The sequence below is a fragment of the Ascaphus truei genome, chromosome 18 (genome assembly GCF_040206685.1).
Source record: "Ascaphus truei isolate aAscTru1 chromosome 18, aAscTru1.hap1, whole genome shotgun sequence".
In the NCBI taxonomy this organism is placed as follows: Eukaryota; Metazoa; Chordata; class Amphibia; order Anura; family Ascaphidae; genus Ascaphus; species Ascaphus truei.
In genome coordinates, this window is record NC_134500.1 from 14,175,105 (window position 1) to 14,198,703 (window position 23,599).

Here is a 23,599-nt window from a genome sequence, read left to right on the forward strand (position 1 = left end):
CTGCACCAAGCCTCGCGGTTAGAGAGGCCCCGCGCTCTCCCCCACGGCAATTAAACTGATGGCGGGGGGCGACCGCGGGGCCTCTGTAACTCTTACCTTCTCCGGCGGCATCTCGCAGCATCTCCTCCTGCATTGTCCCGTCGTTATCATGGCTCTGCAAAGTCCAACGGCGTCGCGTTGCCAGGACAATGGGACGCCTCATGGCGCCGCGACGTCACGCCATGATGACTGGACTATGCCGGGGGAGATGCCGCCGGAGAAGGAAAGAGCCGAGGCCCCGCACATGTGCTTGCGAGCCCCACAAACATCCCAGCCGGCCCTGTAGTGCCCCATAGAACATCAATAATGTATAGAAAACAGATTCCTCTGCTGCTGTGAGTAATACTATTATATAACATACCTGAGTAATATATGCCTCCAAGCACCTTTTCCTCTACAACAAATACTGTTTGATATACTTCAATGTGGTTTAGCTAAAACTATTCAAACAAATCCAATACCATTGGGTAAGTTCAGTACTCTAGGACAACCAACAGGCCAGATTTCCAGGACAACACTAATCTTATCAAGATCCTTAGTGATAGTGAGAGCTATGTTATGGCAGCAATACAGGTTTGATTTATTGTTTCTGCTTGTTGTTTTGTTAGGATAGCTGCAGGGACTCTCCGGATCTGAACTGTGCTAATTTCAACTCCGGAGACCTCCTGCTTCCCGAGATACTTACCTCTATAAGGGGGGGGGGGGGGGGGGCGGTATCTATGCAGCCAGGGAACTGTGTGCCTAACGAAATGGCGGCATTTAAATGTCCCGCGGGCCAATAGGAAGCCGTGATGTCATCTAGTGCGACTTCCTAATGGCCCGTGTGGCCAGGACCTTTAAACTAAAACAGAGATACCGGCGCCCCCTACGGAGGTATCTCATGAAGCAGGGGTCCCCAGAACTGAAATTAATGGGGTTCAGCTCCGGAGACCCCCTGCTTCAATCCTGTAATAATAATAATAATAATAAATAAATACATGAAATCCCTATTGCTGCTTTAATTGGTTAATTATGTATTAATTAATGAGATCTTATAAAAACATCTTGGTTCCTCCTTAAGGACTGAATTTAGGGAGCCCTGTCCGAGGGTCTGTGCATCAAGGCAAAACTGACACAATACTGGGACAAAAAAAGGGAATTTCAAGAAAAACAAAATCCCCTTGTAAGTCGTAGATCCCAACACAGATGTAGCAAGACTTAACTGTCTTCGGTGCCGCTGCCTTGTGCAGTTACGCAACCGCTGTGCTCGCGTCAACCCAGCATCCGCGCTGTGGGGAGGTCTCATTCCGAATGATGTACCCCCAGGAGCAGGATCGCGGCATTGTCCCCCAGCAAAACAGTTTTCGCAATTAGGAAGCATGGAAAAACCCTCGCTAAAAAACCCTGTGCTCTGTTCCTTCAGCCTCCGCTGAAGTTCCTGTCTTCTGTGTTGGGGAAGAGCAACCTGCAGTTTTCTGGCATGAATATTAAGTTGACCATCTCAACAAACAGCCTTACTATGACAAACGAAGACACTCAGCAGGTATGTTGTACAGTACGGTAGACGTTTAGCAACTGAATCGTGTGCAATACTCAATTCACAATTGCCTGCAACAATTATTTTGATCTTAGCATGTACAGTATTTTATGAAGATTTTTTTTTGCACACATTTAAAATCAAAAGCATTATTGCGCTATTATGAGTGTCCCTCTAGGTAACTCATTGTTTGCAAAATGTAGATATTGATGACATATTTTTTTATATTTATAACCTATTAGCTGAAACTACCTGGCGTTGCTCGGGAATACTAAGAAACCAACCTCATCCCTACCCTCCTCCTCTCACCCTCCTACCCATGGCTTTCTCTCCCCCCCCCCCATCTCTTCTCTCTCCTTCCTCTCATCTCTCTCCCTCCCATCACTTTCCTTTTATACCTTATGATATCCCCATTTCTTTCCGCCTCTCTCCCCTTCTCCAGCGTTCTTACTTTCGCCTCACGTTCCCCTCTCTCTTTCTTTCTGCATCTGCTTTCTGTGTAAACTTTATAGCTATCGGACTCTCCATATCTGCCACCAGGCTATGCACATTACGATATCACCAGCATGATGTCACATGCCAGATACATAGCCTACAACACCCAGTGGCTGACTTGCTTGAGAAATAGTAATAACTCATCGAATAAAATAAAATAAAAAAATAGAATGTATCCAATAGTATCGAAACATAGACTAAAACCCGTTCCTTGATCTCATTAGGCAAAACGTGGTTACGATATTTTAAGAGGTGTCCAAATGCATAGCGAACAGACAGACAACTTTCCAAAATGTACAGTAGATAAAAGTTTCAATTTGGCCTTCTGGGGTTAAGTACATTATACAGGCAGTACTCGTTTTACAACGCTTCGTTTTACAACAAATGGCTTATCCAACGCTGTGCAATGCATACCTATGTTCATTTTTACAACGCCAAAACGGCTTATCCAACGCTCTTACGACGCTTTGCAACGTTGTTTATGTGTGTGTGTGTATATATACATATATACACACACACATAAACAACGTTGCAAAGCGTCGTAAGAGTGTGTATATATATATATATATATATATATAGATATATTATTTTATACTATATAATATAATATTATACTATATAATATTATATTGTACAATATAATATTATACTATATAATATATTATTTATTATGTTATATTAAATATATAATACAGTATATACACTATATAATTTATGTGTGTGCTGCATATCTTATTGCCTGAGTAAAATATTTGGTGTATTTTAGTGTTAAAAATGCCTTCAGGAACGGAACCTTTCATTTTAACAGTGTTCCTATGGGAAAACGTGTTTCCCTTTACGACGTTTCGCTATCCAACGCCATTTTGAGTAACGCATTGTGTCGGATAACCGAGGACTGCCTGTACAAAAAATGTGTCACATTCCGCAAGTCTTCATATTACTGAAGATGACGGGATATGACTGTTTGATAGCGGCCCATGGAGCAATGGGGTTATTTATCAAAGTATTTTCTGTGTGGTGCGCAGATAAATTACTGAACCAGTTTTACCAAAGAAAATAATCCTTTTTGTTTTGTATTCAATTTTTTGCCCCAGTTTGCCCGGTTTTACACTGACGTGGCTTTGGCCCAGATCTATACCTCTACAAAGGTTCGATAGCTCAGGGCTCATATCGTACTGGTATCAAAATCAGTAACGAAAGTTATGTTCCATGAGGTTAACGCAAATCCACAAAGCTAATTATATGCAAAAACAACAGTCATTAGTAATATCATTAGCAGAGGCTTACCGCCATGTGAAGTTAGCGCGGTCCTGCGTCAGCTTCAAATAACATGGCGGTAAGCCGGTCTTACCCAAAGGTGGCGTTACTACCACCCAGGCCTTGAATAGGTGTTTAAATAAAGTGGAAAAAAGAAGAAGAAGACAGGACAGGGAAAGAACCCGGTAAATAATATGATAGTTAGATCAGACCTAACTCTGGCCTTACACCCATCCGGACCAGTGGCGGATTTATAAATCCTCCGCCCTTAGGCACTCACCTGGTTCCGCGCTACTCCTTCATGCCGCCCTCCTGCTCCTTCAGCGTTGTGGCATTAAATGACGCTGCAAAGTCACATGGCGTCACGCTGCCACGGTAACGCAATGTCGCGGCGCCATGGCAATGCGATGACTGTGTGACCCTTCACATTGCCAGGGCAACGCAATGCCGTGTGACATCGGAGTGCCATTTTTACGCCGCAATGCTGAAGGATGGCAGCACGAAGGAAAAGGTAAGAACGTTACAAAGCCCCCGTGCTCTTCTCCCCTGGCAATCAGTGGGGAAGAGAGCGGGGCCTCTATATATGGGGGAAGGGCAGGGGGAGATTTGCCGCCCCAAAATTTGGCCGCACTAGGCCCAGGCCTATCGGGCCTAATGGGAAATCCGCCACTGATCCAGACCCGGAAAAATACATATTTTAGGTTCTGGAAGTGAGTAACGCCATGTTTAGCTCAGACCTAACTAACATCTTGTTAGATATCTGCATTAACCTCTGAGGATGCGCATTGTTAGGCTGCGGTCCCAGTCACTGCCACAGCGCACGGCGCGGCGTGCGCTGTGCGCTGTGCGTGTAAGCACCGCCCCTCAATGGGGAATGGCCCAGTACGCACCTTCACGCTGAAGGTGCAGCCGCGCCGTGCGGCAAGTTTTTTTAAACTCAATGAAATTGAGTTTAAAACTTGCGACGGAGGCGTGGCCACGCCCCCACCGGTGGTTCACCCAATGAGGGCGAACCAGCCGCGTGACGTGATGGCCACGCCCCTGCAAATCCCCGACCACGCCCCCTCCCGTCGCAAGCTCCCTCTCTCCCCTCAGATCGCGGTTAGCGCTGTGCACGCTGCCCCCCCCCCCCCGCCGGGCGCGCGTGTCACAGACATTACTGGGACCGCAGCCTTAGAGGGAACACCGCTATTGCATATCATTAGCACTAACATCCGTTATAGTTACCGCAAAGGGCTCGTTACGCCTGAAGCCAGCACTGAACACCGCGTTAATAAGCTTTGAAGATCCCCGTTAACACTTAACGATGCGTTAACTTAAGCTAGCGCATCGTTACAGCAATAACGGAGCTCTGTGTGTCCGGGTCCGTGACAAATAGCTTTGCAAAAGTACCGTGAGGTCTTAAAACATCCGTTTATTTGTGTATTGATGTACGTACGTACACAATACTGTGCTTCTTTTTATTCTCCGTTCATAAAAATGCTGCACCGGATAAAGATTCCAAATACCTTTTCTTCATGCTCTAACCTAATAACGCCCGGCAGGTTTCCCCATCATTCTAAGGATTTGCAGTAAGAGAGGTTTATACAGAATACAAACTTCCATCTTTCCTTTCTTTTAAAGGTAGTTGCAAATCATCACATGCAGTCAATATCCTTTGCCTCCGGTGGAGATCCAGTAAGTATACAGTTATTTGACAAAGATAAATAGGTGATAACTGCAGTATAGCTCACCGTGAAGATTTTGATGTTTAATACGAGATACATGTAATGCCATTGTGTGTGTTATTAGCTCATTACGGCTACATTCATTATGTTTTAGCTATTTGGCTATGTCTTATATTTTAACTTTCAAATATAGAAATGATCTCAAATTGTGGAACAATTGACATTATATTTTTCTATCAGAAAAGGAAGATGTAAAGTACCATCGTAAAGCATGTTTGTCGTGGTCACACCATATGCTCATACGGGTGCCTTGGGCTGCGTTCGTAGTGCGTGCGGCGCGTACAAAATACAGTGCCTCTGTCAGGCCGAACAAAGCGCGCGCGCGACGAAGAGCAACCGCGCGGCAGAATTTTGAAACGCCAAATAATTCCGGATTTTTCACGTGACACAGATCGCAGTGAAGCGCTGTGCACGCAGCGCCACCCCGCCGGGCGCGCGTGCTACAGTGCAGTCTAGGACCGCGGCCCAAGACCCTAAGGTGTCAGGAAATTATCAAAATCAAACGGTACAGAAGTATTTAGTGTGAAACAGCTTCTCTCACAAAGTGTTACATTTTGTTACATATTTTGCATTCTTTTTTTTTTTTTTTTTTTTTAATCTAAGCACCTCGTGCGTTTGTTTTTCCAAATCGCATGGAAAATATTAATCATTCCTTCATACATAGCTGCCCTCATCAGCTGTTATTTATTCATGTTACACACGAGACATTACTGGGATAATAAATACAGCAAAGTATGCCATTCCCTGGGGCCAGTCCAATTTATACATTTAAGTAAGCAGTTATTTAAACATGCATTTTTGCTTTGTACGAGACTGAGTATTTACATTTAAAGGATTAATTTAATTTGAAGGTGTTTATTTATTTTTTAGGATACAACAGATTATGTTGCATATGTAGCCAAGGATCCAGTAAACCAAAGAGGTATGATAAACACCTGTCTTCTTTTTTGTGTGGTTTAAAGCAGCAGTCCAAGCTGCCAGTTTCTTTATTTTTCTTATTTTTCCCCCCTTTAATATGTGCATCAATACAATCCACACAATGATAAGTAATTAGCTAAGTTGCTGATCGATCTGTTCGCCTGTGATCGATCAGGCGAAGATTCGGCTCGGGGTTCACTAAATGGCTGTCAGTGCAGCAGAAGAGGACCAAAGATGCAACGGTCTGTGGGGAAGATCATGTGACCAGGCAGATAGATACAATTGGTGCACTGCTAGAGAGAGGGCAGGGCTCAAAAAGGGGTGTGCCAGAGCCTGTTTCAGAAGAGGAAGGGGATGTGACTTTGTAAATGGTTGCTATAGAAACAAAAAAGGCTTGTTACATTATAATACATTAAAAATTTAATTCAGAGTTGTTTAAAAAAAACGCTATAAGTATTTTCTCATAGTACAGAACAGATTTATAAAAACAAAAAAAAAAAACACATGTATAATATTACTTGGTCTGCAGCTTTAAAGATTCAGTATGGCATACTTAGCCACTTGGAAATCAATCGTAGAATAAATAGTCCTGCTTAGACCACATGAAACGCAGCCAATCCCATGTTCCCAGTATTCACAGTCAGCAGGATTCCTGTATGACCCCAAAACATATTCTATGGTTTGTAGTAGATACCCATATCATACCCTCCAAAAGCAGATACTGAAGAAACCACCAATCAGATCAAGAAGAGGCTTTTTATCCAGGCTGACAATCTTGGGCCTGCTGATTTGAAACAACTGTCTGTGAGCAGGTTTACTGGCTCTGCACTTCTTTAACCCAGGCTGTGCTGAAAAGCTGTGTAATACGGCAGGCATAAGCTCATAGGGGTCCCATGTTAAAATGGATTCGAAGCAAAAGGTGACACTGTGTGCTCAATTGCATGTCATTACCCAGAATTCCTGGCTGCAGTGGAAGCATTGCATGCTAAGAGATAATAGGGAAAGGCAGGGTTGCAGACCTGTCGGAGACCTGCAAAGGTGCTCACAAGTGGTATTTTTATTTGCTGTACAGAGCATTTACTAAACTTCCCAAGTAATACTGACTACTTGGCTACTATTCTCAAAGGGAAGGCAAGTTTATGCTAAGTAGTTGCAATTGCTTTACTCGTATAGTTCAAAGAACTTCCAATCCAACTGATCAGGACACAGACTATCAGGGCCGGCTGGGATGTTTTCAGGGTACGGTGCCTGGACATGTGCGGGGCTTCGGCTCTTACCTTCTCCGGTGGCATCATATCCTGGCATCTCCTCCTACCTGCTCCAGTCATCATAGCGCCATTACGTCCAATAGCGTCGCGTTGCCATGACAATGGGACAATAGGTGACGCAGCGACCCTGAGTCGTCCTGTTGTCATGGCGACGCAGCGCCATAGGGCATCCCATTGTCATGGCAACGTAACGTCATTGGGCATCGTGGAGCCATGATGACGAGACCATGCAGGAGGAGATGCTGGGAGATGCTACTGGTGAAGGTAAGAGAGATACAAAGACCCTGCACTCTCCCCCTGGCAATCAGTTTAATTGTCATGAGGGATAGAGCAGGGGCTCAGTGCAGTGGCACCAATAGCGGGGGTCAGTGCAGTGGCACCAATAGCGGGGGTCAGTGCAGTGGCACCAATAGCGGGGGTCAGTGCAGTGGCACCAATAGCACCGCCAACACGTTGGCCCTGCATACAATGTATAAGATATTTTCACCCATTTGTTAATTAATTCATACAGCCCTTAGCAGAAGGGTCGTTTAGAATGATTAGCACTGAGAATGATTTTCTCCAGGATTACGTGCAGGGGCGGAACTAGGTATTTTTGCGCCCGACATGTTTCACTAACTGCGCTTCCCTATCCATCCAACTGATGGTTTCAATTCAAGTGGCGTATTCTCAAAGCTCCGAGATCGCTGTTCCGCGCAATCTGATCCGGAAACCCCATCGGCGTGAATGAGGCTTCTCGGGCCAGATTGCACGCCCCAATAACTCTACAATAAACGTAATTCTGCTCCCCCTAACAGGCTGCGTCCGGGGCAGCTCGCCCCCTTGCCCTAGTTCTGCCTCTGATTATGTGTGTTCCAATTATATGGACACAAATAATTGGAGAGTGGTTCTGTCGATATTATTCAGACAAAAATTTCAAACGGAATGGCTGGAGTTAGGCTCCCACTACCTTAATATTTCATAAGTCTTAATGCAGTTAGTCATTTATACTTATAGTGACATTATTAATATCACTGAGGGATATAACATTTAGCTAACTTTTAACAGCTATTTCTAGCCTGCTTGACCTGCCTCAATTCCTTTTATGAGACAAGATGATATTGGTTTTGCAAAACTGGTTGTACATTGCCATCTAATGGTCAAAGTACATATCACCTCTTATGTTTCACTTGAAGTATGCACAGGAGTGGAGGGGTGGGGTTGGGGGGGGAGGGGGTGGGGTGGGGGGCGGTGGGGGTGTGGGGAGAGGGGTAGGGGGGGCTTGGGGGGTTTGGAGGAGGATGGGAGGTTGTATTAAGGGGGGTGGGGGTTTGGTCAGGGGTCTGGGTAAAAAAAATCACTGCGGTACTTAAAAAAGAAAAAGTATATTTATATATATATATATAAATGCTGTGTGCTGGGTGATAATGGTGAAGGGCGAGGTTGCAGACCTGCCTTAGACATGCAGATGAGCATACAGTTATATTTACATATTTGCATATTTGCTTTGCAATGGAGGGTTTTTGTCACATTTTTTACTCACCATAACTTAACTCAGTATTATTATATATATATATATATATATATATATATATATATATATATATATATATATCGAACACGAGAGAAGAAACGGTCGGCAGCTTAGGTAATTTTCAATAAAAGTAATCAAAGTGCATATCTATATATATATATATATATATATATATATATATATATATATATATAAAAGTATATATATATACATTTGCATATTTGCTTTGCTGTGGAGGGTTTTTGTCACTTTTTTACTCACCATATATATATATATATATATGGTGAGTAAATAGGTGACAAAAACCCTCCACAGCAAAGCAAATATGCAAATGTATATATATATACTTTTTTTTATATATATATATATATATATATATATATATATATATATATATATATAGATATGCAATTTGATTACTTTTATTGAAAATTACCTAAGCTGCCGACCGTTTCTTCTCTCGTGTTCGATCAGCATAGGTAAAGTAACATTATCTACTGTTACAGTTTGCAGCTCAAACTGCTGGGAATATTATCTTACTATATATTTCTGAAAGCATTGTATGTGTCCCTGTCTGCACTGTCCCTAGCGGCAATCTGATTGGTCCCTTGGCCCGCCTGCCCCCGCACACCTCTCATTGGCCTGAGGCGGAGTGACGGGCCAAAGGTCCAACACACACACACACACACACACACACACACACACACACACACACACACACACACACACACACACACACCTCTTACCCGCCGGTCCCGGAGGCTCCGCCGCTTCCTCCCCGAACATCAGCCTGAAATCCAACTCATCACAGCCGCAGTGCGCGGCGCTCATCGGGACCCACGCGCACCTCCTCCTCTCCCCGGGTCTCCCGGTTTCCCGCGCTTTTTCCTCCCCCCACCCCTCCGGCGCCGCTACAGTCAGCGGGGGAGCGGAGCGAGCGCCCGGGACACAGCGGGGGACTCTCACCTCACCACGGCTCTCAATTGTGTGCACGTGCCGCGCGCCCCCGCGCTCTCCTCCTCCCCGGGATGCCGCTGTGTCCGCTCCCCGCACTCTCCGCACTGACCCGCCCGCCGCGGGTGGGAGGACGTCGCGCGTGGAATACCTGCCTCCCTGGTGGCTGTACTGGCTGCACTGGTTCCCACACCTGCAGCTCTCCCTGCCGCCCGGGGGCAGCGACTTCAACCCCACGGACAGCGCCTACCGGCAGGTCAGTGCCACCCGCGGCCTGTGTGCAGGGGGTGTGTAAGTGCCACGGCCTTTGTACAGGACGTCAGTGGGTCTGTCCTTAGCCTGGTAGTGGGTGCAGCTCTGTCTGTGGGACAAGGTGCAGCCTGTGGCTGTGATGCCCCCGTGTCAGTGGGTGCCTGTGATCCCCCGTGTCAGTGGGTGCCTGTGATGCCCCCGTGCCCCTCCCTGCCCTTTGCCCCTCTGCCCCTCCCTGCCCTTTACCCCCCCCACCCCTCCCTGCCCTTTACCCCCCGCCCCTCCCTGCCCTTTGCCCCTCCCTGCCCTTTGCCCCCCCGATCTTTGCCCTCCACGCCCCTTGCCCCCCCCCCCCCCGCCCTTCCACGCCCCTCCCCCCCGCCCTTCCACTCCATGCCCCCTGCCCTTCCACGCCCGGGCAACGCCGGGTATATCAGCTAGTTATATATATAATATACATACATACATATAATATTTATTTATAAAATATTTTGCCAGGAAGTAATACATTGAGAGTTACCTCTCGTTTTCAAGTATGTCCTGGGCACAGAGTTAAGACAAATAATACATGGTTACAAATACAGTTATATAAATGAACAGGGTATACATTATATACAAGACATTGCATGCACAGTTAAAGAAAATATATATTATGGGCGTATGAAACAGTTACAGACCAGGTTAAAATGTGAGACAGCCTTAGATTTGAAAGAATTTAGGGGCTTATGCAGAGAGGATAGAGAAGGGAAATAGCACCATATTTTGGCGAAAATACTTCCCAGAGAAGCTTCTCCTGCAGAGAATATGGAGAGATTCATAAAATTCGCCACAGCAGGTTTCTTTACTTTAAAAATTGCCAAACACGTGGAGAGATTGGTAAATTCTCCATGTTAAAATAGGGTGGTATGCAGGTAGCATAGATGCACTGCAACTCGCCATTCTGCCCTATATTATAGCGAGTTCAATCTAGCCAGAAAAACTTGGCAATTTTGAATCTCATCAGAAAAATGAGGTAACACAGCTTTCTGCATACGACCATAACTTGCTCCAATTCTGTGGCTATTTTCTTGCCATTTTCACATTAAATAACGTTCCTCTCTGCATAAGCCCCTTAAACTGGTGGTGGATGTGAGAGTCTCAATATACATTGTAGCTGCTGAGTTACACTGACTGAAGGATTGATTTGAAACTAAAAGGCAGCCATTTAGTGAACCCTGGGATGCAGGATTTTGCCGACCAATCACAGGAGAACGAATCAATCTGCAGTTTAGGTAATTCGTTTTCAATAAAGGTAATCAAAGGCTGTATATATTTAAAAAAAAAAAAAGATGTTTTTTTTTTTCATTTAAGCTGTTTGAATTGCCTCTTTAAGAGTTGAATGAAAAAAAATGTAGTAAGTATTATTTAATACTACAGAACGGATTTATTTTAAAAAAACACATGTAGGATATTGCTTGAATTGCTCCTTTATGGGGGGGGGGACGAAACAAGAAAATGTAAATGGGAAAGTATGTATTTATGCTACTATCTACTTCTATTTTTTGGAATGTAACATCTGATTCAACATAATATAAAACACACACATGTTAAATAATTGATCTGTTTCAATTTTAAGAAATACTGTTGAACAATATTTTTTACATTTCACATAGCTGCAAGAAGAAAATTAACTTGATTTGGAACTACTACAAAACCCTCTAAGAGTTATAATTATTAATTAAGTTAAATGTCACTTTTTTCAGCATCAAAAATCCAAGCATGTCTGGGATGGCATAAAACTCTTCTGTCAACAGATTTGCTTCACATGTAGGAAAAACTTGATTTACAATCTTATGTATATGATGCAGATGCAAATGAAACTAAAATTGCCCTTCAACAACCTTTCAGGAACTTAATACAAACCCTCTGCTCTTGTAAAAAGTGTATGTTTTTTCCCCCATCTCGACCTATCGATGTTTTGTAAAAAAACTCACACGTTGCTATTTCTTTGACATTATTTTAGCTTGTCACATATTGGAATGTTCAAACATCATGGCGCAAGAGGTGATAAATACAATCGGACAGGCTTTTGAACTGCGTTTCAAACAGTACTTGAAGAATCCATCTTCCTTGATAGACTCCAGTGACAGGTCAGACCATGTTACTGATTCCTCAGTGTTATCTAGTTCCAAGGTATGGGAAGAGGTGCTGATTTATAGACGACATAACAGATACCAAGAAAGAATTATTTAATGCTGCAGCAACACTAGGTCAGACCATATTTATTGTATTAGTGAATACCCAGCACCATAATGAAACCAATATGTACTATATATTTTGTGGTCTTTTGTACTTTTCTAGTTACTAAAAATCTATCGATGATTAACTAATGCAGTGCCGAAGAAGCATACAAAGGATGCCAAGTTAGGCACCGCACCACTTTGCCATAAGTTGAGAGGTTAATAATGTTGTAGATTTTTTTTTTAAAGCGCGAAGGACAATTAATAAAGCATAACATTTCTCTGCGTGTCTAAAAATTGAAAACATCCACAGATTAACACAAAGGAAATGCCCCATTCCCCCCCCCCCACCTCGTGGTTATGGGAAACAAAATGCAGACTTTTCCGCTGGGTGCTGCTTTGAAAGGTTTCAGTGTGTTTGCCAATGCAAATAAACCATGTTTTGCTTTTCCGCATGAAAGAGACTTTATCTTCCAAAGAGAATAGCAAGGGAAATGTAGAAATGCTTGGAGGCTATGAAATGTTGTAATGGAATAAGATAAGGAGTTTTTCATGAAATCTTCCAGATGTGCTCATTGGGAAAAAATTAGATTGTTATTTTAATCCAAGAAGGAAATATGTGATAAAATAATATATGAATACCATACATGCAAGCATATGATGCTACGTAAATTGGTAAGCTTACCTCCAACTGTGGTTATTATGATTACATAGGTTCCCCACACCTCTTTTATTATAAATACCTCCTTACCCCCTGGGGCAACCTCCCCCGTTTCCTCAGCCCAAAGCAATCATGGTACACACTTGCATAAATCCCCCTCGCGTTCTCCCATATATGTCATCTCCATCTGTGTGATTAAGGCATTCTAGCGATCCATGCTTTATCATCAACTAATTGCATGCATCGCAGATCCCTAGAGGATCTTACAAAGGGTTCCACAAAGTACAGTTAGAACCGGGAAGGAGATCCCATTTACCAATTATCTATAGACTTCAAAGTCTTTATGTCTGGATCCGGAAAATAACATTTATGTAACACATGAACATTTAAGTATTGAATGTGTGTTGGGTATCTGATGGACCAGGCTTGTGTAACCCCTGTAAGACAGATGTGGATGCATTAAAGTGCACTTTTGTTCAGCTCATAATGACAGACACCAGTAGATGCAATCTATATTGTTTTTGTTAGAAGGGGAGAAAGGGTATGTGTAATGGTAGCAATGTCTATGACGCAGTAATATATATATTAAAAGTTCCGCGCTCGAGCTGTCATGGATCTTCTCCAATTTCAAAATAATCCTTTTGCAGCTGGGTGTTCAGGAGCCCCTCCCAAACGCTCCTAAGAGGGGTCTCCCAATGAAGGGGGACCCCAAAGACAAGAAAGATACACACACACACCAAGCGCACCAGGAATTAATATACACTCTGAAATATCCATACCACAATTAGATATACATTTATGTGTAATGGTGATTTTAATGATAAAAAGGTCTGCACTCAGACCGTGACGCAGTAATAAGACTAATAGAACAGCTCCAAGACAATGCATGAGTGGTCACCATCATTCACTAACCGTGCAATTCTTATTCCAATCAAAATGTCCCTGATATTTAACAAGGGAGCACATTTGAGAGGAAGTTAGTATTTGAAAATATTATTTTTAGAATTAGCACAATGCTCTACAATAAATGTGTCTCGTTGTACCAACATAACAGCACACAAACATTGGAACCTATTTATGGTTTCGGATATATCTTTTTATTTAGTGAGGCAGTGAGTCTTCCTAATGCAGCTCCCAAAATGGAAGAGAAGGAGGCCCACGAATACTACAATGAGATGCCAGGAACGGTACCTCATGCCGGCGGGGTTCTAGACAAAAGGACGAGAGAAGATGCCATAGAAAATACGAGTAATTGTGACAAACAACACTGTTTGGTAAGCATGTGTTTCATTGCACATTGGCAACGTTTAGAGGTTACTCCAGTTAGTGGCATATTAACACATATATTTGCTTTTTCAGTATTGCTGAAGCTACTAAATGTTTCGATTTTAAAGCCGCAATCCAAGCTGTTCCGCCCCCTTTAAATTATTTTACGTAGGATTGAAGCAGGGGGTCTCCGGAGCTGCACCCGATTTAATTTCAGCTCCAGGGACCCTCTGCCTCCGGAGACACAGACCTCTGAAGGGGATGCCGGTAGCCACTTTGCGCGCCTAGCAGGGCTGCTTTTCAAAGCTCCCGCGTCCTCTGGGCCAATAGGAAGCTGTGTTGTCATCTGATGTGGCTTCCTTCGCCCATGTGACGTAGGAGCTTTAAACTTGCAGGAGATACTTACCTCCGAGGGGGGTAGCCGGTTTGTCTGGAAGCAGGGGGTCCCTGGAGCTGAAATTATCGGGTTTCGGCTCCGGAGACACCCTGCTTCAATCCTATGTAAGTGTAGCCCATGTTCCCCCCCCCCCCCAGACACAGATCGTGCCTCTAAGGTGTATTGAGGGCTGGCTACATGTAATTGGGTGGTGCATACCTGCTTGGAACAGGAGGGCCTGAGTCTCCCGCGTTGGTGTGGGGGGTGACAGGACCAGGCTTCTGGGGTAAATGCCTCATCTTCTTAGCAACGGTGCAGCGCCGCCATCTCCATAAGTCCCAGGGATGTGGGATAGGACCCTTACAGAGAAACTCTGGTCCCAGGGCGAATGATCTTAAACTCCACACAGTCTTTTGTATAAAATAGCAGCACTCTTTATTGTCCTTGCACAATGATACAGCAACACTTCATGCACAGTGGCACACAGCAGTTCATATACAGCAGTGCACTCCAACTGTATAATTGCCTTTCCTCCTCTCCTCTCCTCCAGGCTGTACCCTAGCAGGATGGGCTGGTTAGGGGCTTCAATACCCCAACCCCCACCTCCAGGATATACTCTCTGGGTGAGGGTAGATCTCCCCCCTCACCCCCTCAGCAGGGTGAGGGGCATTGGTCAACGCACTACAGTGCTATCAGCTCTAATCTGTAGGGCTGATTGTCTTTTCTCCTGTGTCCAGCACTCTCCACTCTCACAACTCCAATAGCCTCCACTCTCCAGCCTGACACATCTTTCTCTCCACTGCAACAGACGGTCACAGAACTCTCCTGCTCCCAGGCAGAACTCTCAGACTCAACTTCACTCCTCAGCTCCCAGGACATAACCAACTGAACTCTCCAACCGCTCTCACATAACAGACACAGACACACACAGGAGCAGCCCACTAAATAGATACAGCCCTGCCCCTTATGATGTCAGCAGGACCTCCCCTCTGTCTCAGGCCTGCTACAGAGTCAGGGGCCTACCTCTATCACTCCAGGCAGGGCTTGCTGGGGGGGGGGAAACCCATGATTGCTACTGGCGCCTGCCCTTACCAGGGCTTACTCCAGTAGGAGAAGGATTGGTAGCCCACTAAATGTTACAGGGGCTACATAAGAAAGAAAAAAAAAGGTCTGTAAAAGCACAAATGGTCAGCAATATCTGTGTCCGGCATAAAAGGCTTGTTAAAATCACCAAGGCTGTGTTTTCTTTTTGCATTGCATTTTAGGGCAGCCCCTGACTGCATTTAGAATATATTGCTTGCTCACATCAAGCTGCCTCACTTGAGTCTTGCAGGCATGTAGTTCCTTTAAAAGCTGTAGGCCTTATTATGTAGAGTGCAAAAGCGCCAATTCAGTGCGACTGCATGGAAAGCCCCATTCAAGCCAGTGAGACTTTCTGTGCGGTACCACTGACTCAGTACTGTCACACTTTATAAAATAAGGCTCTATGTGCTTAGCCAGGGGTGCTCAACTCCAGTCCTCAAGACCCCGCAACAGGTCAGGTTTTCAGGCTATCCCCGCTTCAGCACAGGTGCCTCAGTTGAGCTCTGATTGAGCCACAAGTGCTGAAGCAGGGATAGCCTTAAAAACCTAATCTGTTGGGGGTGGTCTTGAGGACTGAAGTTGAGCACCGCAGTGCTAAGCAGCCTGAAAGTTGATAATTGGCAATGCTGCTTTAAAGATAGATGTTTTCTAATTTATTTTCACAACAATATTGAATATGATGAACTAAGACTGAAGCAAGTATTCAGCTGATTAAAAAAAACAAAACAAATACTGTAGTATTAACCTTGATAACAGGATGGTTACACAAGCAAGGCAATTCTGCTGAAATTGGGCTTTTGTGTAGGCACCAGCAATAAATGTCTAATTACATTGTTCTAAAGTTGAATCTTATTTTTTAATTTTTTTTTAATAAATGCAAACTTCACAAGTAAATTATTTCCAGGTAATTTTGTTTTACACTCCTATTTTTTTCCCGTTTTTGTTTTCAGATGGCTTATCCTAAAAATGCCAGCATATATGAAAACTGTTTAGAGAACCACAATATATTAGGTACCGTATGATTGTTATTCAGTTCAGCACATAGCTTCTTCACTGTGGGAATAGTTGTATAAAACGGACCTTTCAGATATAAACAGCTGTTTAATACTTTAGTAAAACTGTTGGAGCGGCACCTATAATACTGATTTTCAAAGGGCAGCTGGCGCTCTAAAATGATACCCTCCTGATTACAATGCAAGGCAGTGGCAACAATACAACTCTCAAAAGTTACAATCCAACAAAACTCTGCTTTAAAGCTGCAGTTCAAGCTGCTGTTTAAAAATAAAAATTCCATTCAATATGTGCATCAATACAATCTACACAATGATAAGTAATTAGCTAAGTTGCCGATCGATCCGTTCTCCTGTGATCGATCGGTGAAGGTTCAGCTCGGGTTCACTAAATGGCTGTCAGTGCAGCAGAAGAGGACCCAAGAGGCAAAGTTCTGTGGAGAAGATCATGTGACCAGGCAGTCACTAGATACAACCAGTGGTGAGATTCAGCTGGTAGTGGTGAGATTCACCTGTTACTAAAATTTCACAAGTTTGTCGAACTGGTGCTTAATTCTCTCACCTGTCCGGGCGGTGTCTACCAGCACCTCCCGGCATCTTTTCCCTGCATATCTTCTCAATATGGCCAAGTGGCATCAAATGGTGTCGCGTTGTCATGCCAACAGGAACGCCACATGACTTAACGCGTCACGTGACGTCCAGTTGCTATGGCAACCGGACACTACGTGATGTCACGACGTTATGCAGCGTTGTGGCGCCATGTGACGCCGCGCAGCCATATTGAGAAGATTTGCAGGGGGAACCTGCGATGCTGGAGCATGCTGGGAGACGCCGCCCACCACCCGCCACCTGCCGCCCGGACAGGTGAGGGGGAGATGTGGGGGGGGGAGATCTGGGAGAGATGTGAGGGGGAGATCTGGGGCAGATGTGAAGGGGAGATGTGAGGGGGAGATGTGAGGGGGAGATCGGGGGAGATTTGGGGGAGATGTGAGGGGGAGATGTGAGGGGGAGATGTGAGGGGGAGATGTGAGGATGCTGATGGGGATTGGGAGAGATGTGAGGATGATGAGGGGGATTGGGAAAGATGTGAGGATGCTGAAGGGGACCGGGGGAGATATGATGATGATGAGGGGGACTGGGGGAGATATGATGATGATTATGATGATGATGAGGGGGACTGGGGGAGATCTGATGATGATGAGAGGGAGAAGCTGATGATGGCGATTTTTCACTATGAAAGGGCGGTAAGGTGAGAGAGAACCGGTTACTAACATTTTTTAATTCCACTACTGGATATAATTGGTGCACTGCTAGAGAGAGGGCAGGGCTCAAAAAGGGTTGTGACAGAGCCTGTTTCAGAAGAGGGTGGGGATGTGACTTTGTAAATGGTTGCTACAGGAACAAAAAAGGCTTGTTACATTATAATACATTAAAAATGACGTAATTTTTTTAAATGCTACAAGTATTTTCTCCTAGTACAGAACTGATTTATTTAAAAAAAAAACAAAAAACCCCCACAACATATAGGATATTGCTTGGTCTGCAGCTTTAAAGGAGCAATCCAACCAGGCTTTTTTTAAAACATATGAATGAAGCAGAGGGTCTTCGGAGCTGAACCCCATTAATTTCAGGTCCGTGGACCCCCTGCTTCCAGAGAAACCTACCTCCGTAGGGGGTGCCGGTATCTCTCTGCTTTTAAAGATCCCGCGTCACGAGGGCCAATAGGAAGCCCCACCGGATGACGTCACGGCTTCCTATTGGCCCGCAGGACGCAGCAGCCATTACATGATCCGTGCTGGCCAGCTACCGGCACCCCCTACAGAGGTAATTATCTTGGGAAGCAGGGGCTCCCTGAAGCTGAAATGAATGGCGTTCAGCTCTGGAGACCACCTGCTTCAAACCTATGATACAAAATATTAATAAAAAAAAAAAAGGCATTAATTGCTCCTATATATTTATATATATATTATATAATATATATATATATAAAATGGTATATATATATATATATATATATATATATATATATATATATATATATATATATATATATATCTGATACCGAGGGTAGCAAACTATTCTTTATACATACTCGACATATAGGAATTTGAGAGGTTGCAGAAATGACATACTACTGTATTAGGTTTGAAAACAAGAACATCTGTTTAATGAAAATCCCTCCTTTTCTCCAGGTAGCCCAGCTATAAAAGCATTGAAGATGCCTACATGCGAAGAAGAACTGTTTGATGACCCATGTTATATAAACACAGTGCCAAAAACAGACCGTCCCGATAAAAGTCAGATGTATGGAAAAGCCATGCTCAAATCAAGTATGCTAGCAAAAAATATATATTTCAATTTTGTTCGTTTTTTAAAAATTTTTTTAGGATTCCAAAAAGTAAACACCTTCTGCTCTAATTTCTATTTGGTGTGTGTTCTCATCAATGTAACATTCTGCAAGCCTTTATGTATTGAAATGTGATTTCTAGCAACTAGGAGGTACCTGATTATATTATTTTATTAATAACTCATTTTAATAATTGGACATTTGATTACTGGTTTTATAGCATATGTGGAAAATAAAAATAAAATTTCAAAAAAATAGTGCTGAATATTATGGATAGGCAGGTTTCCAGAATCCAAATCTGAACTTTGAGCCCCTCGAAGGTCATTCGGAAGTTCGAGTCAAACGTCAGAATGACCTTTCCAATATGAGCGGGCCGTAACCCGAGAGAGGCTGATCCGCAGATTCAATTATTTACATATTTAAGAAACTAAGCGAACTTTCGAGTTGGTGAATGAAAAAACGAAGGATGGGCAAGTTTGGGGAACGATGACAATATCCGAGCCCCCCCTCACTCCCGGCATTCAAATTGATGCACCCAAGTCGGAGGCAAAACCTTGTTTCGGCTTCCCAATCGGGGCTTAAGTCTCCTCCTGCCCTTCAAACATTGCACCCCAGAAATTCCCTCCATGGGTCCCCTACCTCCTGCGGTGCTCTGGTAGGGTCTGCGTGGGTGTTAACAGAAGATCAGAACCTCCCTCTCTCCGGATTCCCAACCTCCTCATATGATAAGATTCCCGGCATCAGAAAAAAAAAACTTTTGAGAAAAGGTTTGCTGATCGTTTTCTTTGTTTTACATTAATTACAAAATTTAAAATTAATTAAAAAATAGACAAAGCTAATCGGGTTCCAGCCTAACCACAGTCAAGGCACAATTTGTTTTTGAACCAAAAACAAAACACCAGTGAAAGTGCCCACCTTTTTCAGTGTTTCGTTAATTGCTCTTTAATTACATTTAATGGAAAGCAAACACGAAAGATTGCAGTGAGAATGTCAGTCAGGGATGCAGTCATCCATTCATAAAATTATGAGAAATTAGGATTTGTGCAGGGTTTTTATTACATTACTTAAGAAGTAACCTTGATAGCTACGTATGTTTGGAATCCTAGAGTCTGGGCGCCAATGCCAAGGAACCAAAGCTTCTATGTGCAGTGCCCTACAAATCAATCACAACATGCAAAGAGAGCAATGGTACCATGGCAAAATGGGACGGAAAGTTGCAGAGAGACTCCTCGTTAATGACGGAGATTTTCTGGTTCGAGAGAGCACAACATCGGCTTGTCAATATGTACTAAGTGGGCTTAATGAAGGACATCCAAAGCATCTATTGCTGGTGGACCCAGAGGGCAAGGTAATAATCAATTACTTTTTCTGCGTATCACAAGTACAAAGCAGCCGCACCACATACCCTATTCCTTGGAATCGTGTCCAAGGCTGGGCACATTATACCATGCTAACGAATCTTTCTACATCAAAGTGCTATTATCCAACTTTTCCCGAAACATGCAGACTATGCCCCCCGAAGTCATTAAAGGGGCGAACCACTGTATCGCGCCCAAATTGGCGATATCTGCTATTATAGTCAATGGCCAATATTGCCGATTTGGACAGATCACGCTTTGACGACTCCGGGGCATAATATGTGTTCAAATCTTGCAACTTTTAAAGCAATTTACCTTAATATATATAATACTTTTTTACATCTTGTAAGTCATTGCTTAGAATGAAACATAGTTCCCATGGGTGTCCCAGGAGTTCCGCATCATGTGGAATGCATAGTTGGTTGCCATGTTTGCTTCTATGATCCCATTACATTTTACTAAGGAAATAACATGCTTCTTTTCTCAGGTGAGGACTAAAGATCATATTTTTGAAAACGTCAGTCATTTAATCAAGTACCATGTGGAAAATAATTTGCCAATCATCTCCTCTGGAAGCGAACTCTGCCTCAAGCAGCCAGTGAGAAACAAGGATTTTCCTGTACTCGTGGAATGAAAGTGCTTTTTAAACTCTCCGACGTCGTATCTGTGGAACTGGCTGCATCGACCCCTTCTGTGTTAAAGACATCAAAAATGGAATGGTTGTATTTTGGAGCTGTGCGAACTGCCACCGTATATCTACGTGTATAAATACATCACAGCTTTGATTGTTGTAGTACATTACATTGGGCCAACAAAAAAACACGTGTGAACCTGTAAATAGATGGACGTTACCACATAGATTTCTTCTTTAGAGCTAACTTTTTTATATATCTCAAGAATCACATTTTATTTCCCATCCAATACAGCCAGTAACATTCTACGTAAGAGAAAAGAAAAACACTGCAAAGCATAAAGGACCCATTTGTACGTCCAGAGTCGACTTGAATCAACTTTTATGTGCCTTGTATTCAAAATTCTTAGCAGGATATATATTTTGTGTAGATATGATGACTGCTCTGCTGATGTGATGATAGAGAAGTAGAATTGTTGATAAGCAGGTAAATATGATTTTACCGATGCTCACTGATGGAAATGGCATTAACCGTTAAGATCTTGCTTTATTGCTAGAAATAGGCGTATTTGTAGAAGCTTGTTAATGTCTCAGCCAATTCAGTTCCAAGAGTGCCATGGTAATGTTGCCTAATCACATACAGTATGCACAAGTTTAGTTCAAAATGTAAACTCATTTGTGCTTACGTTATTACATTTAGATGATAGCAGCACTTTAATGAATATTTTTTCCCCCCATAAGAATTCGTACTAGGTAAAGCAGAACACGTTATATTTTTGTTTAGGAAGCGGTTAATTCTCATACCTAGAAGAGTGTATCTGCGAATAAAAACAAAGGCTTCATTTTACTACACAAATCCATTCAATTTAGAGGAAATACTGTAAAAACAAAAAAAAAAACAAAACATGTTTTGTTCAAAATGTTCTATTTTTTTGCAAAGTACACGAAGTTCTTAAAATCAGGTTCCACATATTTTTCTGGGATCCCATTTGGTATGTTTATAAAATAACTAAGAAGTAGAGAAATGAAATATTTATCTCATATGCATTTTAAACTGTTTTGTGCATCCTTTGGAACATATCGTCATTATTTTCAATAAACATAACTTTCTATGTATACAAGTGTATGTAATTTCAATGATAAGAAAGTTTGCACCTGGTACATTGGCTCATAAGACATTTCCATTTTAGATATACACGGGCAAACTTAAAACCAAATCTTCATTAACCACTGTGATACTGGAAGAGGCTTTTTTAGTTATTTATTTCCCTATTTTCTCACTGATGGGAAGGACAGAAATACTTTAATTAATGAAGTATGATGTTTGTAGGGTAAAATATATCCCTATATAATGCAATATCCACTCAACTCATCATCAACTGGCATTCATGCGCGGTGATGTCACGCTCCCTGCTCGGAGATTTGTGGCCGGCTAGGTGCACGCGGGGGGTCGGGGGGCTATTCGGAGGCAGCCATGACGTCACGGAGTTGGTCCGCCCTCATTGGGCGAACCGCTCACGTGATGCGCTTAGGGATGACAAATTCAAATTAGCTTGCTCTGCAAATAGCTAAGTGCCGAGCAGGCGCTCGCGCTTGCTCATGCTGGCCACACACATTGCTTCAATGTGTTTCATAGCGGTCAGCGTGAGCGCACCCACCCGCTCAGCGCCACCCTGGCCGAGGCCTTAGTTACTATGTACAGCTACAGACATTCTTATTGTGGGCCTAAATTCTCACAGGGGCAGCACCAGTATTGCGTGACCCCCCCAACATTTGCAAATGAAAATAGGGACACTACGTGGTACATCAGTGCGTAACTGAGGAGATCTAAGCCACAGCTGAATTTAATAGGTACAGGACATAAAAACAGGCACAGTACCTGCTAAAGAGGTACAGTACAGTTGTTAGAAGATATGGTATTACCATTTTCTATACCAAAGTCCCTACAAATAGAATATTTTTTTTCCCCCCCTGAAAATCCTTACACACAATGAACCTCGACTTACACCCACTGTTCTCAGTACCCCCCTAGAGTGAAACATGGCACCTTTCCAGCCATAACTGTAACACGGTACAATGTGATGACATGTTAATGTACCAAGAATTAAAAACGCCAAAGACTCTTTCAAGTTTAAGATTTTATTTTTTTATATAATGTTTCTGATAGCTAGGGCAACACAGCGATGGAAGCTGTGTATAATTTTATACCGCCAGTCTCAGAGGGTACGGCTCCTTTGTATTTCTTATTTTTTATTACTTTATTTATTAAAAGCTACGTTTATTTTTTTTTAAAGGATCTCTCCTTTTTTGTTTTGTTGCAAAAAGATGGTGTAAATATTATTTAAAAAAAAATGAGGTTTTATTATTGAACACATTTATTATTTTGGAAACAGGCCCAGTATCATTACTCTTTGAAACCACTTTAACCACTGGGAACAGGCAGGGGTATATCAACGTATTAATGTTATCACTAAGACATATTGGAAAGGATCATTGCTTTAAATCATGTAACTACAATGCAAAGTGTGTGCGCCCCCAGGTAAGCACGTCTGTCCCTGTCAGCGACTGCGATACTGCAGTTATTAACGACGCGCGCTGCCTCTTCAGCCGCTCCCATCCAATCAGATCACTGCAGCCTTCCCGCCCGCCTCTCGCGCCACTGCCCCCGCCTCTCCAAACAAAACGCTTGCGGGCTGCAACTGCTACGGC

The 23,599-nt window shown here is 43.2% G+C and overlaps 1 protein-coding gene across 4 annotated transcripts in view; it reads left to right on the plus strand.

The window, feature by feature from the left end:
* The window catches only part of SHC4 (SHC adaptor protein 4), a 42,881-nt gene extending 21,087 nt beyond the window's left edge, over positions 1-21,794 (plus strand). For 3 of the 4 annotated variants that reach the window (XM_075575646.1, XM_075575647.1, XM_075575648.1), the window contains 9 exons: positions 1,442-1,561; positions 4,931-4,984; positions 5,905-5,956; positions 11,942-12,068; positions 13,925-14,093; positions 16,495-16,555; positions 18,747-18,884; positions 20,008-20,249; positions 20,747-21,794. In XM_075575646.1, coding sequence (XP_075431761.1) covers positions 1,442-1,561; positions 4,931-4,984; positions 5,905-5,956; positions 11,942-12,068; positions 13,925-14,093; positions 16,495-16,555; positions 18,747-18,884; positions 20,008-20,249; positions 20,747-20,893 — 1,110 coding nt within the window. In that variant the 3' untranslated portion in view covers positions 20,894-21,794. The remainder of the gene's footprint in view (positions 1-1,441; positions 1,562-4,930; positions 4,985-5,904; positions 5,957-11,941; positions 12,069-13,924; positions 14,094-16,494; positions 16,556-18,746; positions 18,885-20,007; positions 20,250-20,746) is intronic. The other variant, XM_075575649.1, reaches the window with a different exon arrangement.
* Positions 21,795-23,599: the final 1,805 nt, after the last annotated feature.